We start from the raw sequence: 20,033 nt of genomic DNA, 5'->3' as shown, positions 1-20,033 counted from the left end.
ATGATATGAATTATGTGCAAGTATGTGTTCTTATGTTGATGGATATGTGGATTACTCTATGTTCATGATTTGTTATATGTTATGATATATGAAGCGTTTAAGTTTTTAGGCTGGAAACCTTAGACCTGAGCCATAGCTCTACGTTAAGGTATAACAACGCCACCAACCCAAAGCTTCATGTATTATGACTAAAGATGTTTTGAGTTATATGAGATGTGATACAATGCCTTGATTGAATACCATCAACATGAGTCATGAACACGAACATTGGCATTTCAGCATCAGCATGTATGCATGGCATGTACAGTTATGTGATACATTATTATGTGATATAAGACCATGCATATGAATATAAGAAAAGTTATGAAATGTCTTGAAAAGTATTATGTAAAGTTAAACATTTTAATGACACAAGACTTAAGCAAAGTGATAATAAGATGTTTAAAAAGGGTGCCACTGTTTTGATGAAGCAATCAAGTAAGTTCAGTAAAGAAGACGGAAGTCTATAAGACTTATAGTGGCTGCCCACTAGTGTGGGCTAGGTCAGAGTTGACCATTCAGATATGTTTGCCATGTTTCCGTCTTTCTCCTCCATATGTGTAATAAGTATGGCAGCTATGGCAACGATGAAATGAGTGTTATGATGAGCCTAGCTGAGATGATGGCTAGCCGGAGGAGAACCCATGGGATTCTATATGATATGTGTAACAAGCCCTGCAGGCATTGGCTGAATCAAACAGTGTGCACAAGTGATATTGGGCCCATAAAAATGTGAAACTAAAAGAAAGAGCATAAAAGTAAAGTTTGAAAGTGCATGAGCAATAAATGAAATTCATAAGTATATAAGTCAGCATATTAGTATATGTGCACTACAAACTCACGACATTCATGTGTATGTGTATGCATGAGATTTGCTTACTGAGCGTTAGCTCATTATGTTATTTTCCAACATTTTTCCAGGTGTGGCTTTAGCTGTTGAGCAACTTGTGGAGCACGGACTCAGTAGCAATGCAATAATGGTTTAGAGTTTTCATATGGCTGCCTTAAATTTAAAGTATTCATACGTGTAATAATTTCTACTAATAAGTTTATATAAAAGTTTTAAATTTTTCTGTATTTCTTCGTATCATTTTATTTAATTCTTTTGGTCAAGTGCCTTACATACTCGTAAACCCTAGAATTACGAGTATGTGGCAGACGTACCCTACCTTAGGGACGTTACAGCAAACACATCGTTACTGCATCGTTATACAGTTATGGCCTAAAAGCATGTTTTCAAGCCACCATCGCAAACACATCGTTACCACATTGTCACACATTGTTTTGGCCTAAAATCTATGTTTTTGAGTCACCATTGCAAACACATCGTTAAACGTCATTTTTCTGTAAAATATGTTTTGGTTATGAAGAAAAAAATAAAACAAAAAATATTGTTCATAAGTGTTCAAAATCCATAAATTAGTGTTAATGTCAATCTTTCTCTCGATTTAAGTTTTGGATTGGATTTATTATTATTATTATCATTATTATTTTTAAATTAAGAAAGAGTTCAATGGTGGTGGGAGGTGGATGCGTCAATAATGGTGACCGCGTGTGATAGTGGCATGCTCTGCCATCGTAGAGAGGAGGTGGTGGTGGCAGTGTCGTGGTGGTAGAGAAAATGAGAGGGATTAAGAGAGTTTGAGAGAGAAAGAAATAAGTCAACGAGGTAATTTTTAGTGGCATACTTATATAAAAATTATTAATGTTGACATGTTAAAAAAAATTGACTATATGAGAAAGATTTCCAATCATAATTAGACAAAATCAAATCAAAATTGTCACATCACATAACCAAATCAAAGGTATGATTTTCATTTATAAAATTAAAAACATTAAAATCAAGTTTTCTCTATTTCCAAACTTTTTTGTTTTGAAAATTCTATTTCCTAACTTCTAATATAATCTGAAGACCTAAATATCATATTTTTATGCTTGATTCTTTTTCTCTTCAACAATGGACAACAGTAAGTACTAAGGAGAGAATGCTTGATATTATTGGTCTTAATCATGAGTTTATTTGTGTCAATGATCTTGTACATATTTAGTTTTAAATAAGTTATTGAATGAGATTATGTTAGTTCAACTTATGTGTATATATATATTTATATATAAATATATATGTATTTATATATGTTGGAATTGATTTCTAAACATTTATTTATGTAAGTGAGATGATATTTGAAGTTTTGATTAGATTTGTAAATAAATTGCGGGAAAATGAAATATGCAGATGGGGAATGTGAGAGTGTGATTGGTATGTAATTTGGATTCAATTTTATAATTTTGAAAACTTAAAGTTGTGGGTCCCATCAAAATAAGTGATTGGTAAGTTATTTTGTAAAATTGAATCCAAATCAATATCTAGACTTTACATTGCAAAATGAAAAACGAGAAAATATCGTTTTCTCCATTTTGTGAAAGTTCTCCTCCAAAATCCTAAAAACTAAAGCCATTTTTCTCTGCTCCACTCCACTCCCCTTTACCTCTCTTCTGCCATTATCAACCAAAAGTATCTCCAAAATCTGCTATGTTTTATGTATATATATTGTGAGATTTTTATTTATATATGTTAAATGTGGGTTTTTGTGTTTATATATATGTTAAATCTAGAATTCTGCAGCAACTGTCCTACAAGAGTTTTGACGGAAATTGATATTTGAAAGGGATAGCATAATATAAATATATTTATATGGCTATTTGGACATATAAAGATTTACAGTTCATCATATAACAACAAGAAATGAGGATATATATATATATAACAATAAAAAATGATGAGATAATAATACTGATTAATGAGTAATTTGGGTAATTAGACTAATTTATATATATATCTTTTTATGTTACAACATATATTTATATACATGCAACATATATAATTTAATATAATAGACAATTTGTTTCATGTGGCTCATATATCATACAAAATCTACCAATCACTTATTTTGTTTATGTTGTATTTTTAGATTTTCTACCAATCACATATTTTATTTTTTAAAACTAAAAAACAGTTTACTGATAGTAAATCAATCACATTTTCAGAAATATATTTTCAATCACTAAATTCAGATTTTCATTTCAGAATCACACTTTTTAAAAATACATTTTTCTAATCACAAACACTCTAATTTTTTTTTATCATGAACCACGTGACTGTATCTCACGTGTTTGAGAAAATGACTCACTTACTCTATAGCATAATTCTAGAGCATGATATATGTAAAGCTACTCGGACGTAGAGACTTACACTCTATTATACAACAACAAGAAAGGAGTATATATATATATATGTATATATACAAAAAGAGATGATATAATAGAACTGATTAATGAGTAAGATGGTGGGTATGTTTAGTTTGGTGGTTAGAGAGAGAGTAGAAGAGATTTTTTCTTATAGGAAATTCGTGTGGCTAAATTATACACACATATATATATATATATATATATATAAAGTTTGACCAACAAGAATATGCCATCGATAAAGTATGTGCATGTGGAGAGAAAGAAAGTCTGTTTCAACATATATCATTTTAGAGATAGAGTGACTCACTCTATACTCAGTATGCATGAGGAGGAGAGTGAGGAGTGTATGCATTCTTTGTCATGTTGTTATATCTTTGTTGTTTGCATATCTCAACATACACTTGATATTATATGTTCAACAAGGTGGAAATCAGTGTGAAATTTATGAAACACCATATATTAGTTTCAATAAAACTTCTATGACTAAGATGAAAAATATCATAAATGATATTCCTGGATAAATGTGGCTTGATTATAATAATAGAGCTTAATTAAACAAAAAAATATAACTATGATTAAAAAAATTTATGTGAATATGCAATTATTATAAATTCAATCAATGCACTAGTTTTAAATTTCATTTAACTAAATTTGTTGGCAAATTAAAATTTAATATCATAATCCATTTAATTATGTTTATGTTATATCATATAAAATATTTTTTAAATTTAGCTTTACTAATTACATATTTTGTTTTTACTAATCACAGAATCTGTTTTTTAAAACTCAAAAACAGACTACACACAATGAACCAATCACAATTTCAGAATCATGTTTTCAATCACTAAATCTAGACTTTCATTTTAAAATCACACTTTTTGCAAATACAATTTTTTAATCGCGAATCAATCAAACCCTAAATAATTAATGAAACTCAACTATAAAGAAGTAAATAATGAGTTTAATAGTTTTGCATTATAATATAGCTTGAAAATTACTTTCGACTATTGATAGACTTTTTACTATAGTTTAATATGAAAAAGATATATTGGCGGCAATAATACTCAAATTTTTTCAAAAGTTGCACTTTAATACCAAAATCTTTTTTTTTTTGCAGTAATAATACCTAAATCTATAATTTTGGTGCATCCGTTAGTATTCACCGTTAACTGTCTATTAAGTATCCACGTAACATATTTTTATTAGTCAAATTGGTGGTGATAATACCAAAATATTTTCAAAAGTTACACTTTAATACCCATTTTTTTTGCGGTAATACTTAAATCTACAAATTTTGTGCAACCGTTAGTACTCACCGTGAATTACCCGTTAAGTATCCACGTGACATATATGGATTTTGGGATGATTTTAGACTAAATTATTTGTATTCTTTAAATATTATAAAAATTATTTTTAATTTTAAATTATTTAAATTCAAAAATATAGATCATGAACAATCATTACTTTTAAAATAGAACAATTGATGTTGAAAACATCTTTGGAGTGGCATAAAAGACCAATAGTGCTTCAATTTCAATTTTCAAGAAACTATAACAAGCATCTATTGTAAACCGAAAGAGATTGCCATTTAACCTAGTGTATTGAAATGTGAAGTTGGTAACGACAATATAATTTTTTTAATCAATATCCTATAAAAAAGTGGTCGAACTAAAATTTATTGTATAGAAGTATTAATTTTACCTAAGATTAAGTTTTTTTTAATTAATAAAATGAAAAATTATTAATAAGAACACGAATGAAAAACTATATAATAAAAAGAAAAAAAATTAATATTTTTTTTTAGCAATGATAATATTTTTTTGAGCAATTGAGCAATGATAACTTCAATATTTATTTTCAATCTTATAAGATAATTGAGAATTATCCAAATTAGCAACGCAAATTAATGACATGAAAACATTCTTGTTTGACCAATTGGAGCCGTTGATCGTTACAAAATACCAAGTGTGCACCAATACAAAAAAAGCTGTTACTATAATTAAAAAAAAAAAATTATTGAATGAAGAGTCAAAACCGGTAGACGACTAAGATTCGAACAGATAATGCAATCTCAGCCGTCCATTTAACAACTTTTAATTTAATTGGGTATCCGATATTTTACACACGCTCGACACGTGTGCTTCCAACTAGAACCGATTAGTACGGTTTCTTTTCTTAAATTCCTCACCCCACGCGCTCTGCACATCGTTCTTTACAAACGAAGAATCGGGACCGTTAATTTTCTCCCAACATGGAATCCCTGTCGCTGGTGCGTGGATTGAAAGAGACACGCGTGAGTGGAGAGCACAATAAAGACGAAAGGTACGGCCACGTGGGGGTGAGTGTGGGAATAAAAATCTAATAACAAAAAAAGTCAGTTGTCGTTTTCATAATTTATGAAAATATCAGACCCTAATTTGCAAAAAGACTGATTTATTATCTTTCGTGTTAATCGTAGCCCTTTCTCAACTAAAATCTCGCACGAAACTCACTCCTTTTTTTTGAGTCTTTATTATTGTTACTGTAGTGAGAGAAAGCTCAGAACTACTCTTTTACTTGATTTTCTCTCTCATCCCAGGTACGCTGCAAACCCTAGAAACTGTTTATTTATTTTAGTTTGAATTTTATTTAGGGTAATGGAGGACAATGATTGTTTGATGATGAGTTGTATATAACTTTCATGTTTATTTAGGTACTTCTATGTATGGTTTAGGTGAAAAAAAATTGTGTAGAACATTTTTGGTGGTGTTTAATGGGGAAGGGTAAACCTAGGGCTGTTGAGAAAGGTGTATTGGGGCAGAATTCGAGTGTTTCATCGTCTGAGTCATTGAGTATACCATCTGGGCCTGTGTATTATCCAACTGAGGATGAATTTAGAGACCCTTTGGATTTTATTTATAAGATCAGGCCAGAGGCTGAGCCATATGGGATTTGTAAGATTGTTCCACCTAAAAATTGGAAACCCCCATTTGCATTGAATTTAGATTCGTTTACATTTCCCACGAAAACACAGGCCATTCACCAGTTGCAGGCTCGCCCTGCTGCCTGCGATTCCAAGACTTTTGACTTGGAGTATAATAGGTTTTTGGAGGATCATTCTGGTAAGAAGTTGAGAAGGAGGGTAGTCTTTGAGGGTGATGAATTGGATTTATGTAAATTGTTTAATGCTGTGAAGCGGTATGGTGGTTATGATAAGGTTGTGAAGGATAAAAAGTGGGGAAATGTTTCTCAGTTTGTGAGGTCGTCCAGAAAGATTTCAGAGTGTGCAAAGCATGTCTTATCTCAGTTGTACAGGGAACATTTATATGATTATGAATGTCACTATAATGAGTTAAATCGAGAGCCAGGTCGGAATGGTAAGAGGGTAATTCATGAGGGGAGGAGTCAATGTAGGACTGAAAATCCGAGTTCAAAAATGAGGCGAATGAATATTGATGGTGACAAAATAAAGGTTTGTAAGGCAAAGGAGGAGGAAGAGCATGATCAGATTTGCGAACAGTGCAAAAGTGGGTTGCATGGAGAAGTGATGCTTTTGTGTGATAGGTGTGATAAGGGGTGGCATATTTATTGTCTCTCTCCACCATTAAAGCAGGTACCACTTGGCAACTGGTATTGCTTAGATTGCTTAAATTCTGAGAAAGATAGCTTCGGTTTTGTGCCTGGCAAGCGTTACTCAATTGAAGCTTTTAGGCGTATGGCTGATAGGGCCAAGAAGAAATGGTTTGGGTCTGGATCTGCTTCCCGGATGCAAATAGAAAAAAAATTCTGGGAAATTGTGGAAGGATCTCTTGGTGAGGTGGAGGTTATGTATGGTAATGACTTAGATACTTCTATCTATGGGAGTGGTTTTCCACGTGTAGATGACCAGAGACCTGAGTCAGTTGAGGCTAAGGTTTGGGATGAATATTGTAGTAGCCCGTGGAATCTCAATAACTTGCCCAAGTTAAAAGGGTCCGTGCTACGAGCTGTTCATCACAACATTGCAGGAGTAATGGTGCCTTGGCTGTATATCGGAATGCTATTCTCATCTTTTTGCTGGCACTTTGAGGATCATTGCTTTTACTCCATGAATTATCACCACTGGTATGTTTAATGATATTCTTATTTTCACACACGATTTAGCGATTTTTCGTTTGTGTTATTTATCTGTAAAACTGTATGTGTAATTAATTGCCAATAGAGTTTACTTTGTTTGAGTTTAAAAGTCCAACACTTGAGCTAGTTGAGAACTTGAGATAAGTTACCGCATAGTTATCATGAAAGTTTGAATTTGGTGAGGTATGTGAAAAAGAAAGTTTGTTTCTGAATTGGCTTTGCGAAAGGTTTTTTTTTTTTGGGGTGCTGGGGTAGAATTACCACATGCTGGTTTTACAATGTGAAACATGTAATTTTTAATTAGTAAAATTATATCAGTCAGGTTTGTTAACTACTACAGTTTAGACATGACCTGCAAACACTTTTAGGTTTGCTTAGGAGGAGGCAAAGAGCTGTTATGCTGTTTGACCTTCAAGCTCGATGCCATTATGTAAACCCTTAGCTTAAAATTTGGTTGGCTGACACTTGGTGTATTGTATGACTGAAATGAGCTATGGGAATACTTTAATAAATGAGGAAATTTTTCTTATTATTCCATTTTCTTTAATTGTATTGTCATGAGTTTTATTTTGTAATCTTTTCTTGAGTGATGTGTTTTGCTTGTGTTTATAATATGTAATGTTCTCTGCTCACTCATTCTAGTATCTTTTCAGGGGAGAGCCAAAATGTTGGTATAGTGTCCCAGGTAATGAAGCCAATGCTTTTGAGAAGGTAAATCATTTATTTCAAATTGAATATATATGTAAATATGTGACAAGTGCTGGATTGTTATGTTTTTATAACTTTTATTAAGATTATTTCCTTTAAGTAAACATATGTGTATGGTCACCTGGTTGAACAGGTGCCTGTGAAATATGGTATATTTGGGGCAGTGCTAGTGCTACTGCCACCCCCTCTCCTCCTCAAGTTTTTGCTTAATGAAATAAAGCTTACAATGTGTACTTTCATCTAGGTGATGCGTAACTGCCTTCCTGATCTTTTTGATGCGGAACCAGATTTGCTCTTTCAGCTTGTTACCATGTTGAATCCATCTGTTTTGCAAGAAAAGGGAGTTTCTGTATATAGTGTTTTACAGGTATGAAGGGTGTGAATTGATACCAGCTTTGTTTCTATTAAGGGGAAAAAAATTATGAAGGATGCGAGCTTTATATCTGTCCATGATCCTTCTTCCTCTGTCAAACTAGATATGGACGTTGATTGCCTATGGTTGTAAATGGGATGTGTAATTAAATATTATGCCTATTTTATAGAGTTAAGCTTTACTTGATTTGAGAAAAGTAGAAAGGGGGCAGGGAAGAAGTTTGATAATATTGGGGTTTTGAGTGAATAATCTTTTGAGTTTACTTTCTCTCTCTCTCTCTCTCCTCATATTCATTCTGTTGTTTTTACCTTAATCCCTTCTATTTATCGTTTGTCTTGATATGCTTCTTCGCATGCTTGTTTGTTACTAGGAGCCTGGGAATTTTGTGATCACTTTCCCCAGATCTTACCATGGAGGATTCAATCTTGGTAAGTATAATTTTTAAAAATCAATCCCTTCAGTTTATAGAAACAATGTCTTCAGAATTTTATTTATACATGTGTAGTAGTTAGACTTGGAATTGTTCTTTTCAGGTTTAAATTGCGCCGAGGCTGTCAATTTCGCTCCTGCCGACTGGTTACCTCATGGCAGGTTTGGATCGGAGCTGTATCAGTTATATCGTAAAACTGCTGTGCTGTCTCATGAGGAGCTTCTATGTGTATTAGCTAAGGTTATAAACTTTTAATCTAGGCTATATGTTTTTACATGAAAATCCGCTTTTTAATTGACATTATCTAGTTCCTAATATACTCTTCATTTTGTTGGATACTGGCCTAGCCTATGAATAGTTATTCTGTCTCCTTAACAGATGCCTCCTTTTTTTTTCTCCTTCTATTGAATAGCTTTTGCATAACAGTAACCTTGATTTTTATCAAGCCTACCTTGATAGATTTTGTGTTAAGGATTTGAAACCTAGTGTGGTTTATCATGTGCTAAGTTGCTTAATGTTCTCGTAATATTTTACGAAATGAGTATTTTAGATTAAATTTACATTGATACATTATGGACTAGAACCTCTCACCCCGCACACACACACTTACACACCCAACCACTTGAGCTAGTCTCAAATGACTATTAGGTTAAATTTACTTTCACACTTGTGAAGGTGGGACATTTTATATTATGCTAGTGACAAGCTTTGTTAATGAAAAAGAAGTTATAAGTTATTCTATAGAATAAAACAATGTAAAAAGCATGAGAAAATTAGTGAAACAGCTGATCCTTCAGTTAAGATTTGATTTACTATTTTTCTTTTGAGAATCTACACGGGCCCTCCTAAATTATTAGTCTATGTATTTATTCTTTCTAAGATTCTTTACTCTTTTTTCTTTTAATACTTGCCCCATTTATATGTTTTCCAAAGTTGCCATTCTTTTAACAAGCCTCTATTATTTGTTGTTCTCCTTGACATCTTAGAATTCCCCTGGTTGTTAAGTGGTTGCCTTTTTTCTGTTCTTTTAACATGTTCGATCTCACAGTTACTCAAGTCAAAAGTACTATAAATTTTCTAATGCACGTCTCTTTTAGGATGAATGTGATAGCAGAGTAGCGCCTTACTTGAAGAAAGAATTGCTTAGGATATACACAAAAGAGAAAACCTGGAGAGAGCGGCTTTGGAAAAATGGTATTGTCAAATCATCCCCTATGCCTCCTCGGAAATGCCCAGAATTTGTCGGTACCGAAGAGGTATTTACTGCCAATTACTTGCCACTTTTAATTATGATTTGATGATTTTCAAGATAACAATCAGTTTTGATGCATATATGCTTGTGGTTTTCACAGGACGCAACATGCATAATATGCAAGCAGTATCTTTATCTTTCAGCTGTTGTGTGTCGCTGTAGGCCATCCACGTCTGTATGTCTGGAGGTCTGTACTTTTCATACTAAAATGTTTTCAAATAAATTAATTGAATATTGCCTTTGAGGTAAACTAGATATTAATCCATTCATCATCATTATTGTGCAAAATCTTGTTCATCATCTTTTTTGTTGACACCTTGACAAAAATTTGTTTTGGAAGGAGGGAAGAATGTTTCATTATCTTTATCTTGAGATTGATTTACCGTATAAGTTCCCAACTTGTTGGTCAATTGGAATGTGGGGTATCTCAAAGCAATATCTACAATTTGTGGGTTAGGCGGGGGAGCCTAGTTTCAAAAAAAAGGAGAAAAACAATTTATCTAGATTATGGGAAACTATTATGGTTTATCTTGTTTATAAATTCCAATGTGTATTTTTTTTAATCACTTTTTATGTTGTTGTTCCAATATTCACTTGAAGATTTAATTAAATGATGTGATTGGTCAAGTTCTGCCATTTGGTTCTGTAACTTTTGATATGTTTTCTTCCCACACAGCATTGGGAGCGCCTTTGTGAATGCAAATCCAGTAAACGTCGTCTTCTCTATCGCCAGTCACTTGCAGAATTGAATGACTTGGTGCTTGCAGTGGATAAATATTGTTCAGAGGAGACTACACAAAATAGGAATGCACGAAGGCAGATCTCTTGCTCCAATGAACCAAAAACTTTGATTAGAAAGGTCTATTTTTCAAATCTCCACTGAGTCATGAAAGAAACTAACTTCTATTGTCTCTCATCACTACTATATGTTACCTTTATACTTTCTTTATCTGGAAAATCATGTAATAAGATCGAGTTTGATATATCCAATGAAAAAGAAAATTGTTTTGTTTGTATTCTGAGTCGGTTAATGCATGTAGGTGAAAGGTGGTCAAGTTACTTTGAATCAACTTGCAGAACAATGGCTTATGCGCTCGGGTAAGATTTTTCAGAACACATTTTCGAGGGATGTTTATATTGCTGCAATGAAGGAAGCTCAGCAATTTTTGTGGGCGGGCTCTGAGATGGATCCTGTGAGTTTCTTCTGTTTTTATTAAATTTTCATGTAATATGAACAGTTTTTTAATCAGTTATTTCATTTTACTTTTGTATATAGGTAAGGGACATGGCAAAGAATCTGGTAGCTGCTCGGAAGTGGGCAGAAAGTGTTAGAAAATGTGTGTCTAAAAGTGATAAATGGTCACATAATCAACGTGATGGTTTAGAGAAAGTTCACTTGGAATACGTAAATGAGTTGCTGAGTGTTAATCCTATGCCTTGTAATGAGCCTGGACATATGAAATTGAAGGTTCTTACTTTTGTGTAGTAATTGTATATTCTGTTATACGTTTTCTGGCCTGATAGTGAACAATCTTACCATTAATTCACATATATGTATATTTTCAGGGTTATGCTGAAGAGGCAATGGCTTTGATACAGGAAATTAATACTGCTTTATTAGCAACCTCAATGGTCTGTATAAATATAATTTTGCTCTCTTCTAACTTATTGATGTATTTTTATTTTCATTTAAATGATATAAATTTCTTCTTACTTGTGACTGCAGCTATCTGAGTTGGAACTTTTGTACTCTAGAGTTCAAAACTTTCCACTTCACGTACAAGAGAGTGAAAAATTATTGCAGAAGATTTCATCTGCTAACGTATGTATTCGATTCTTTTTTTTTTTTTAAGAAAGGCTAAGGTATACATTGCATCCTAGATCCACTCATTCTAGGTTCAAGTCCCTCTCAGATTAATTATATACATATATAATCTGCATTATATATTTTTTATCGCAATTGGCTGGCATAGAAAATTTTCAGTTGTTTAAGGTCTTATACATCTCTTTCTGGGTAAAATTGTGAGCTTCTATTTGTAATAACATTCTCGTTACTATAGTTCAGGGTTGTGGTTGGCTTTCATGATTTGAAGTTACTCGTTTTAATATGCTTCTGTGGTGTCCAGCTTATTAGGGGTTGGTGCCATTACAGTGTCTTTGTACCAGCCACTGCCTTGTTGACTTGTGAAATTTGCTCTGCATTTCATTACCCAGCTATCTTTCTTCTTTACATCAATTTTGGAGTGGTTTCTTATTTGTTCATAGCTAATGAAATTTCATTGTTGAAGCAGGTCTGGCTAGAGAATGCAAGGAAGTGCATTTCAGAACAATGTCTTGCTGCTGTTGAGGTTGAATCTCTGTATCAGCTAAAGTCAGAGGTGATATATATATTTTTTTTAATTTTTAAAAAATAATCAATTCCAGTCCCTGAATATTTCCTAATACTAATGTTTTGATTTTTAATGGATAGATTTTGGAGCTCCAAATTCAGTTTCCAGAGACAGAAATGCTTCTGGATTTATTAAATAAAGCTGAATCATGTCGTGCTCAGTGTGATGAAATTCTGAAACATCCCATTAATTTAAAGGTAATTTTTGTGCTTTATTCAATTCCTTGAGTTCTTTCTTTGTTTGCTTGTTTTAAGTTCACAAGGTGGTGAACAAATCACTTCTGCAGAATGTTGAAGTACTTCTTCTAGAGATGGATAATTTTACTGTCAACGTACCTGAGTTGAAGCTTCTAAGGCAATACCATGCTGATGCTGTTTTGTGGATATCGCGCTTTAAACATGTTTTAGCAAACATTTCTGAACGAGAAGATCAACATAATGTTGTTGCTGAATTAGATTGCATCTTAAAGGAGGGGGCATCCTTGAAAATTCAAGGTTTGGCATTTTTTTTCCTGGTTGTATCTGCAATTAGATACCCGTTTTTTCATTATTCCTTTTCTTTCTCCAATTTAGATATTTTTATTTTTACAAATAAAAAAGGTCTATGGTTGTGGTTTCTTTACAGTTGATGAGTTACCTCTTGTTGAGGTTGAGTTGCAGAAGGCTTGTTGCAGAGATAAGGCACTAAAGGTAGATTCATTGCTATTGCTTATTAGATATTTTTCTTCACTTTTGTTTTGCCTTTTTATCTTGCTATGGAATTTCTTCCATTTCTTTTTGTGCTTGAGCTTTGAATTTAGTTTCAGATTATTATGGTCATCTTCAAACATTAAAGTTTGTTGAAAACTGATGCAGGCACGTGAGACTAAGATGTCTATAGAGTTTCTCAGGCAACTGATGGTGGAGGCTGGACAGTAAGCACTCATCCCTTGTTCTTTTACAAACTGAAAATTGTAGATGCTTTTTTTGTTTTGCTTCCTTTAGCACCTTTTTTGTTTAGCATCTTTAATTTTCTTTTATTTGGTTTGTTTTTTTCAGGTTAAATATTGAGAGAGAGAAATTATTTGTTGATACGTTAAAAGTACTTGGTGACGCCACGCAATGGGAAGCAAGGGCAACAGATATTCTTGCACGTAAAGCTGATTTGTCTGACTTTGAAGATGCTATAAGGTTTCTAGCATGTTTATCTTTGATTTATATGGTTTTGTAGATTAGTTTTGATGGTTTGAGATTTTTCATGTGAACTCTTTGTATTTTTTTATTTTGAATGTTTAGGGTTTCGGAAGATATATGTGTCCTTCTACCTTCTCTCAACGAGGTTAAAGAGGCATTCACTCTGGCTACATCTTGGTTGAAAAATGCTAATCCATATTTTGAGTCATCTTCCCTTTTGCTACCAGCCTCAAATTCTTTGCTTCCTTTAAAATTTGAGGCCCTACAGGTTCTTCCCAACTTACATGTGCCTGCCCTTTTACCAAGATTTAATAGTCCTCTGGCTTACATTATGCCTACATGTTGCAGGACTTAGTTTCCCAATCAAAGCTATTAAAGGTCTCTTTGAGAGAAAGAAGTATGCTTGAAACTGTTCTAAAAGACTCCGAGGACTGGAAGAATAATGCTTGCTTTCTACTGCAAGATACAAGATGCCTTTTTGATACAACTGACATTTGTGAAGGATTATTAAATGATCTTAGTTCAAAAATTGAGAGTTTAGTTACTAGAATTGATTCAGCCAAAAAGAAAGGTTCATCTTTTGGCTTTGACTTAGATGAGATTCCAAAACTTGAGGATGCTTGTTCTACACTACAATGGTGTAAAACAGCCTTTTCTTTTTGTTCCAGTGCTCCTCCTTTTAAGGTGATTGATTTTTCTAATATTTTCTCATTTGTTTGTGTTATGTTATTTATTGTATTGTACGTTACTTATGGCTTTAGTGACCACCTTAAAACATGTTATCAAGTTGGATGATAATTTGTACATAAACAGTTGGTCTTAGTGTTGGGTGTTTGGTTAATAGGAAAGCCACTGTTGGATAATTACTTGTATCATAAATGGTCGATTATCTGTATTTGCATTTTGGTGGGTATACTTTTATTGCTTACATTGGTCAGCTCGCATAAAACTAGTAGAAGACAACCTTGTTATTTTTTGAGGCATTGTATTCCTAGCTTGACATGTAACATTTAATGTCATTTTCTTGAAGGATGTTGAGAACTTAATGAAGGCTGCTGAACATTTACCTAGCACATTTACTTCTAGTAGTTTCTGGAGCTCATTGATTAATGCGGTCAAATGGCTTTGGCAAGCTTCAGAAGTAATTTCTTCGCAATCAAATTCAAAAAGATGCACCTTGAGTGATGCTGTAAGAGTTCTTGACAGTTCTCAGGTGAGTTTATACTACTTCACTGCCTTTTGAGACTTTTGTCTAAATTTAATTTGTTAATTGGTAGTTGTTTATTGGTTTGACTTGATGTAACAACTTTAGTATTCTGTTTGCAGCATGTTAGTAGTATCTACCCAGTCATGGTTGGTGAACTTGAAAATGCAATTCAGAAACACAAGTGAGTCCTGTTTTCCAATTTTCTTTTTTCTCTATTCGCTAGTGTAAATGCCAATCACAATTTGACTTTTGTGAGAGAACATAACTTTCTGGCCATTGTATTCAATATCTAATAGTTAGTGAGTTTACCACGTTTGAAATATTCAACTTATACTAAAAATAATATGTACATAAGATATTTGTTAATATTTTTTAATGTAATTGCAGCTTGATATAAGTGTGTTACTCAAAAGAACTTATTGCAGTTTTTTTTAAAAAAAAGGCCTTATTGCAGCATGTTATTGTAGGTTGTAGCATGATTTAACTAATGACGTTTATTGCACCCTGGGATTTATCATAAATATGGCTAGTTTTACCGACTCAATAAGAATTTTCATAAACATGTTACCCTGGAGCTATGATTTAAATGTTTTAAAACTTATTTTATGTCCTATTTTTTCCGAAAATGCTTTAAGAATTCCAAGTTTTATTTTCTTTCAAAATGCTTACAGAAACTCATTTGGCTGAGTGTTTCAGTTTCACTGCTTATAGCTTTCAGAATTTGTTAGGGTAGGAAAGTATTCTTCTCTATTTCATTGTAATTTTTTTTTGGAGTGATTCTTTTCTTCTTCTGTTTTTTTTTTCTGCAATGTTATTAACCTTTTGTATTTTTGTTTTTATGATGTTTTAGATTTTTTGCCTAATTTTTATTTGTACTTTTTCCACATAATTGCAAAATTGATTGTAATTAAACCCAATGCAGGTTGTGGCAAGAGCAAGTGCATCACTTTTTTAACCTAGAACCTGGGAAACGTTGTTGGTCTCTTATTTTACAGCTTAAGGTATGGTCTGTTTGTTTATATTATGGGTTGATATTTTGTTGTGGTTCCGCAAAATGTAATGTTTTGTAAGGAAAAGATATTGCACTTTGGTTATGTAGTGCCAATGTGTATTGCAATTGCACAAGATTGTCTGTATATCTGTATGACTTTTTTAAAAGACAATTTCATAGGACCTTTAGATCTTTGTTTTCTTAATTTTTAGTGTTTTCCACTCGTATATACTTAACTTTTGTCTGAGGCCGAGAATGTGACTATAATGCTTTTATTCAATTCTGTTTACATGCTTTGCAAAATGAGTTGACGTCTGTGCTCAGATTCAACTTGGAGAACTGTTGAATGGTATTTGAACTTGTATTCAATTCCACTATAGGATAAATCCTTTTTTAAACATAGCTAAATTGTTGTTATCATATACAGGAAACTGGAATTGCTGATGCTCTTAGTTGCTCAGAACTCAATATGGTTTTATCTGAAGTTGCCAAGGTTGAAAAGTGGAAACAATCTTGCAGAGACATTTTAGGGACCTTAATTGATGATGAGACCACATTGCTTGACACTTTGCTAAAGGTTTTATTTGATATTTGTCTCGGTTCTGTATAAAGCTTAGTTGGTTTGATTATTCGAGGTATTTATATCATTTTATAAATATACAGATAAAGCAGACATTAGAAAGATCATTGTCTATATTAGACAAGTCATGTGGCTCAAAAGCAAAGGATTTTTGTCTGTGCTGTTTTAATGATTCCCAGAACCAGGAGTTTCTTACTTGTTCCATCTGCAAGGACTGGTAAGGTAGCTGTGTTGAGGTTTTATCTTATTTATTCTGAACTCCCAGAGTTTCCTGCTGCTAATAGATAACTTTATAAATATATATGTATTTATTCAAACAGCTATTTTTTTTTTCTGTAGTATATCATGAATTGCTTAATAAATCGTAATTTTATTTATTGTTATCATCATTTATTAAGAACAACCTGTGTTTATTGTTTAAAAAAACAGCTACCATTTGCGGTGCCTTGGACCTGCAGCTGTGGATGTAGCATGCGTAGAAGGATATAGATGTCCTTATTGTGAATATATAGTGTCAGGACAAATTTCTTTCAAGGGAGGTGGTCCTCTGGTACGTCTTTGTATAAAGATTTAAAATTTGAGAGAAATGTGTATAAAAATCTCATTATTTCATTTTCTGCTCACAGAGATTTGCAGGGAAGCGTCCAGAACTTAAAATGCTTATTGAACTTCAGTCCAACCATCATGATTTCTCCGTCTGGTAACAAAATCTCTGATACTATTAATTCAATTCTACTTGAAGCTCTAGACTCGATGTCTACTTCATCAAATATCGTCTGCTTTTGCACAAGACAACTGAAATTTTTCTCGTTGCTTCTTCAGTTATTTTTTTTTTTCAATTTTGTACTTCACTGTAGGTATAGATGTCATTTTTTTTTCTTTTGTTGGTGCAGTATTGAAGAAAGAGAAATTTTGAAAGAGCTCGTGGAGAAAGCTAAGGCATGCAAAAGTTGCCTGACAGAAACGGTTGATAATGCCTTATTTTTGGTTGATAAAGATCTGGGTATAATATCCGGAAAACTAACTGCTGCTTTAAAGGTATGCTGTGGATTATTATGTTGTGATATTTTACTATATTGTTAACAACAGATCCTCCTTGTTCCCTCTATCCTGGCTCTTCTTCTTTCCTCAAATGAACTGCTACTATAGGATTTTGGATTGTGCAAAAAGTGTTGTATGTGATCCCACACAAGAGAGTCATCCACACTTAAAAAAGAGAATAAATAATTAAATGGTAGCCAATTTTTTTTATATAGCTAGAATTTTGATTCATCCTGATTGATTTCCTTCGGTTCTAAAGGCAACCGAGCTAGCAGGTGTATGTGACAATGCAGTTGATCGCAATCTCAAGTTGACTTTGGCAAGAAACTCTTGGAAACATAAAGTCAATAAGTTACTGGAGAGTTTAGAGAAGCCCACACTCCAACAGATTCAACAGCATTTGAAAGAGGTGTGCTTCTTATTTACTCTCCTTCTTGTGCTAGAATTCTCTATATGCTTTTATTCGAGTCCAATTGAGTGGAACATTAATTACATCTGCTCAAAATTTAAAATTGCCATTTTTTAATAGTGCCATTTATGAAGTACATTGTATACTTGTTGAGCTCCTTGTCGTCCCTTGAGTTTTCATTATCAATGTAATTTTGTTGCAGTAATTTAGTCGGATATCTTTAATGCGATTTTATAAAATGTTGCAGGGGTTAGCCTTGAACATTCCACCAGAAGATTACTTCAGGCAGAAACTTACAGAAGTGAAGCGTGTAGGTCTGAAGTGGGCAGATTATGCTAAGAAGGTTCAAATCGATGCTCTTTCTCTTTTAAAATCATTGCTCTCCTCTCTCTCTATCATTGTTTGTTTCCCTTCAAGTCATTCCACTCTCTCTGTCTCTCACATTTGAAAATGTTGTGTTTTTGTCGATAGGTCGCAGCAGATTCTGGGGCTCTTAGCTTAGATAAAGTTTTTGACCTTATCGCAGAGGGGGAGAATTTGCCCGTTCATCTAGATAAGGAACTTCAGGTAATACATTGGGTCTTTAGGCTAAATTAAGTTACTTGGTCTGGTGTAAATTATTGTTACATTTTTTTTCCATGGATGCAGTTATTAAGAACTCGTGGTATGCTATATTGCATTTGTCGGAAGCCGTATGATCAAAGAGCGATGATTGCATGTGATCAATGCGACGAGTGGTATCACTTTGACTGCATCAAATTAGTCACTCCACCAAATACTTACATCTGTCCTGCATGTGAACCACAAATGGCGGAATTGCCGATGCTGTCTTTGGTGGATAATGAGAGGTCAGCCTGGTTTTATTTTAATGAATTTCTTACCTCCAGATTGTGCTTCTGTAAATTATTTTGCTGGTCTTTTGTGAGAACTGGGCATGTTTTGTTAAGCAGAAGAAAACATTTCAAAATAGTTTACTGAATATTCTTCCATATTCAGGGTATTAGATTAGTAGGAAGTTGTAGTTCATTCTAGTAGAGAAGGTTACTCTTAAATGAGAACTGGCAGGGAGGGCTAATGATCTCCAAGTTTTATTCCTCCTCTTTCACAGTCTGCAGTGTGCCCACTTGTTTTAGAGATTTGAATTTTACAAGTCTACACGTTTGTTTTTGCAGGTGTCGTATTAGTTTTTTGTTTCATCTAAAATGCTTAATGATTGTTCAAATGCTTTGACAGATAATCTGAGTGCTGTTTCTTGTAGGTGTTATTTAAAGTCTGTTAGTGATAGTGTGATTGCGAGGAGAAATGGTCTAGAACCATTTGCTGTCATTTATTAATCCCCTTATGTTTCATTTGCAATAATTGGTCCAATAATGCTTTGACAGATCATCGGATGCCAAATCTGTGGAGCCTAAGACACCATCTCCTCGGAACACAAAGTCAATAAAGAAATCGAAAAGGGTCAATTCCGACCCAACTCAAAAGATGATCTCAATTACAGATGAGAGCAACACTGCCAGGTGCTCTAGTGGGATTGAAAGTCTTTGGTGGCGAAATCGGAAACCTTTCAGAAGGGCGGTTAAGAAACGAACAGAGCTTGAAAGTCTTTCATTTTTCCATTCACAGCAACATTGAACATGAAATCCAGTTAGCTACTAACCATTTGATTCATTCATTTCATTCATAGTCATTCTAGATCTCACTTGTCTTCTTCTCCTGTTCCTTTGATCAAAATAAAGGGGGGAGCATTTTCATTTTGTCAAAATTGTCTCATGTTGCTTAGAAGAAACATCTAAAATTTTGAGAAATTATGCCAATTCTTATTAGATTGAGCTCATCACTTATTAATATTATTAAAAATATTATTATAAGTTCACAGGGGTGGCTAGGATTTTTGTGTTAGATTTTCAGCTTCTGATCATTTTGTACAGGCATTTGCAAAAGAACGAAGAAAGGGTCTCTTGAATTTCATTAACATACATATATATATGTTTGGTGAAAAGGTAAACCAATAATTTCATGATCAATGGTCGAATGCTCTTGACCAATTTGGGTTTGTTTATTTATTTTTAGAGTAATGATAAGTGCACCCAAAATATGCAC

At 33.3% G+C, this 20,033-nt stretch overlaps 1 protein-coding gene across 2 annotated transcripts; it reads left to right on the top strand.

Moving 5' to 3' along the window:
* Positions 1-5,732: 5,732 nt before the first annotated feature.
* LOC133778407 (lysine-specific demethylase JMJ17) lies at positions 5,733-19,806 on the top strand. 2 transcript variants are annotated; one of them, XM_062218316.1, is made up of 34 exons: positions 5,733-5,863; positions 5,978-7,368; positions 8,034-8,091; positions 8,333-8,455; positions 8,832-8,889; positions 8,995-9,131; positions 9,989-10,147; positions 10,244-10,330; positions 10,820-11,002; positions 11,184-11,336; positions 11,420-11,611; positions 11,710-11,775; positions 11,870-11,965; positions 12,435-12,521; positions 12,614-12,730; positions 12,820-13,027; positions 13,158-13,222; positions 13,388-13,446; positions 13,571-13,702; positions 13,808-13,973; positions 14,054-14,389; positions 14,736-14,918; positions 15,032-15,093; positions 15,835-15,913; positions 16,331-16,480; positions 16,567-16,700; positions 16,913-17,033; positions 17,110-17,183; positions 17,377-17,521; positions 17,784-17,933; positions 18,181-18,276; positions 18,405-18,500; positions 18,582-18,781; positions 19,316-19,806. In XM_062218316.1, the coding sequence occupies exons 2-34, from the start codon at positions 6,038-6,040 to the stop codon at positions 19,563-19,565; spliced, it is 5,553 nt and encodes a 1,850-aa protein (XP_062074300.1). In that variant the 5' UTR covers positions 5,733-5,863; positions 5,978-6,037; the 3' UTR covers positions 19,566-19,806. The 2 variants fall into 2 exon arrangements, with proteins under 2 accessions (XP_062074300.1, XP_062074299.1); XM_062218315.1 differs by lacking the exon at positions 5,733-5,863 and having other exon boundaries at positions 5,885-7,368.
* The last annotated feature ends 227 nt before the right edge of the window (positions 19,807-20,033 follow it).

This window comes from Humulus lupulus, chromosome 5, assembly GCF_963169125.1.
Source record: "Humulus lupulus chromosome 5, drHumLupu1.1, whole genome shotgun sequence".
Classification (NCBI taxonomy): domain Eukaryota; kingdom Viridiplantae; phylum Streptophyta; class Magnoliopsida; order Rosales; family Cannabaceae; genus Humulus; species Humulus lupulus.
The sequence above is the reverse complement of the archived record's forward strand: the minus strand, read 5'-3'. Positions and strand labels throughout refer to the sequence as shown.

Coding starts and splice junctions, on each gene's coding strand:
- LOC133778407 (XM_062218316.1), top strand. CDS start 6,038: ATGGGGAAGGGTAAACCTAGGGCTGTTGAGAAAGGTGTATTGGGGCAG. Junction 11,612..11,709: donor CTGGACATATGAAATTGAAG/GTTCTTACTTTT, acceptor GTATATTTTCAG/GGTTATGCTGAAGAGGCAAT. Junction 15,914..16,330: donor CTCTTATTTTACAGCTTAAG/GTATGGTCTGTT, acceptor TATCATATACAG/GAAACTGGAATTGCTGATGC.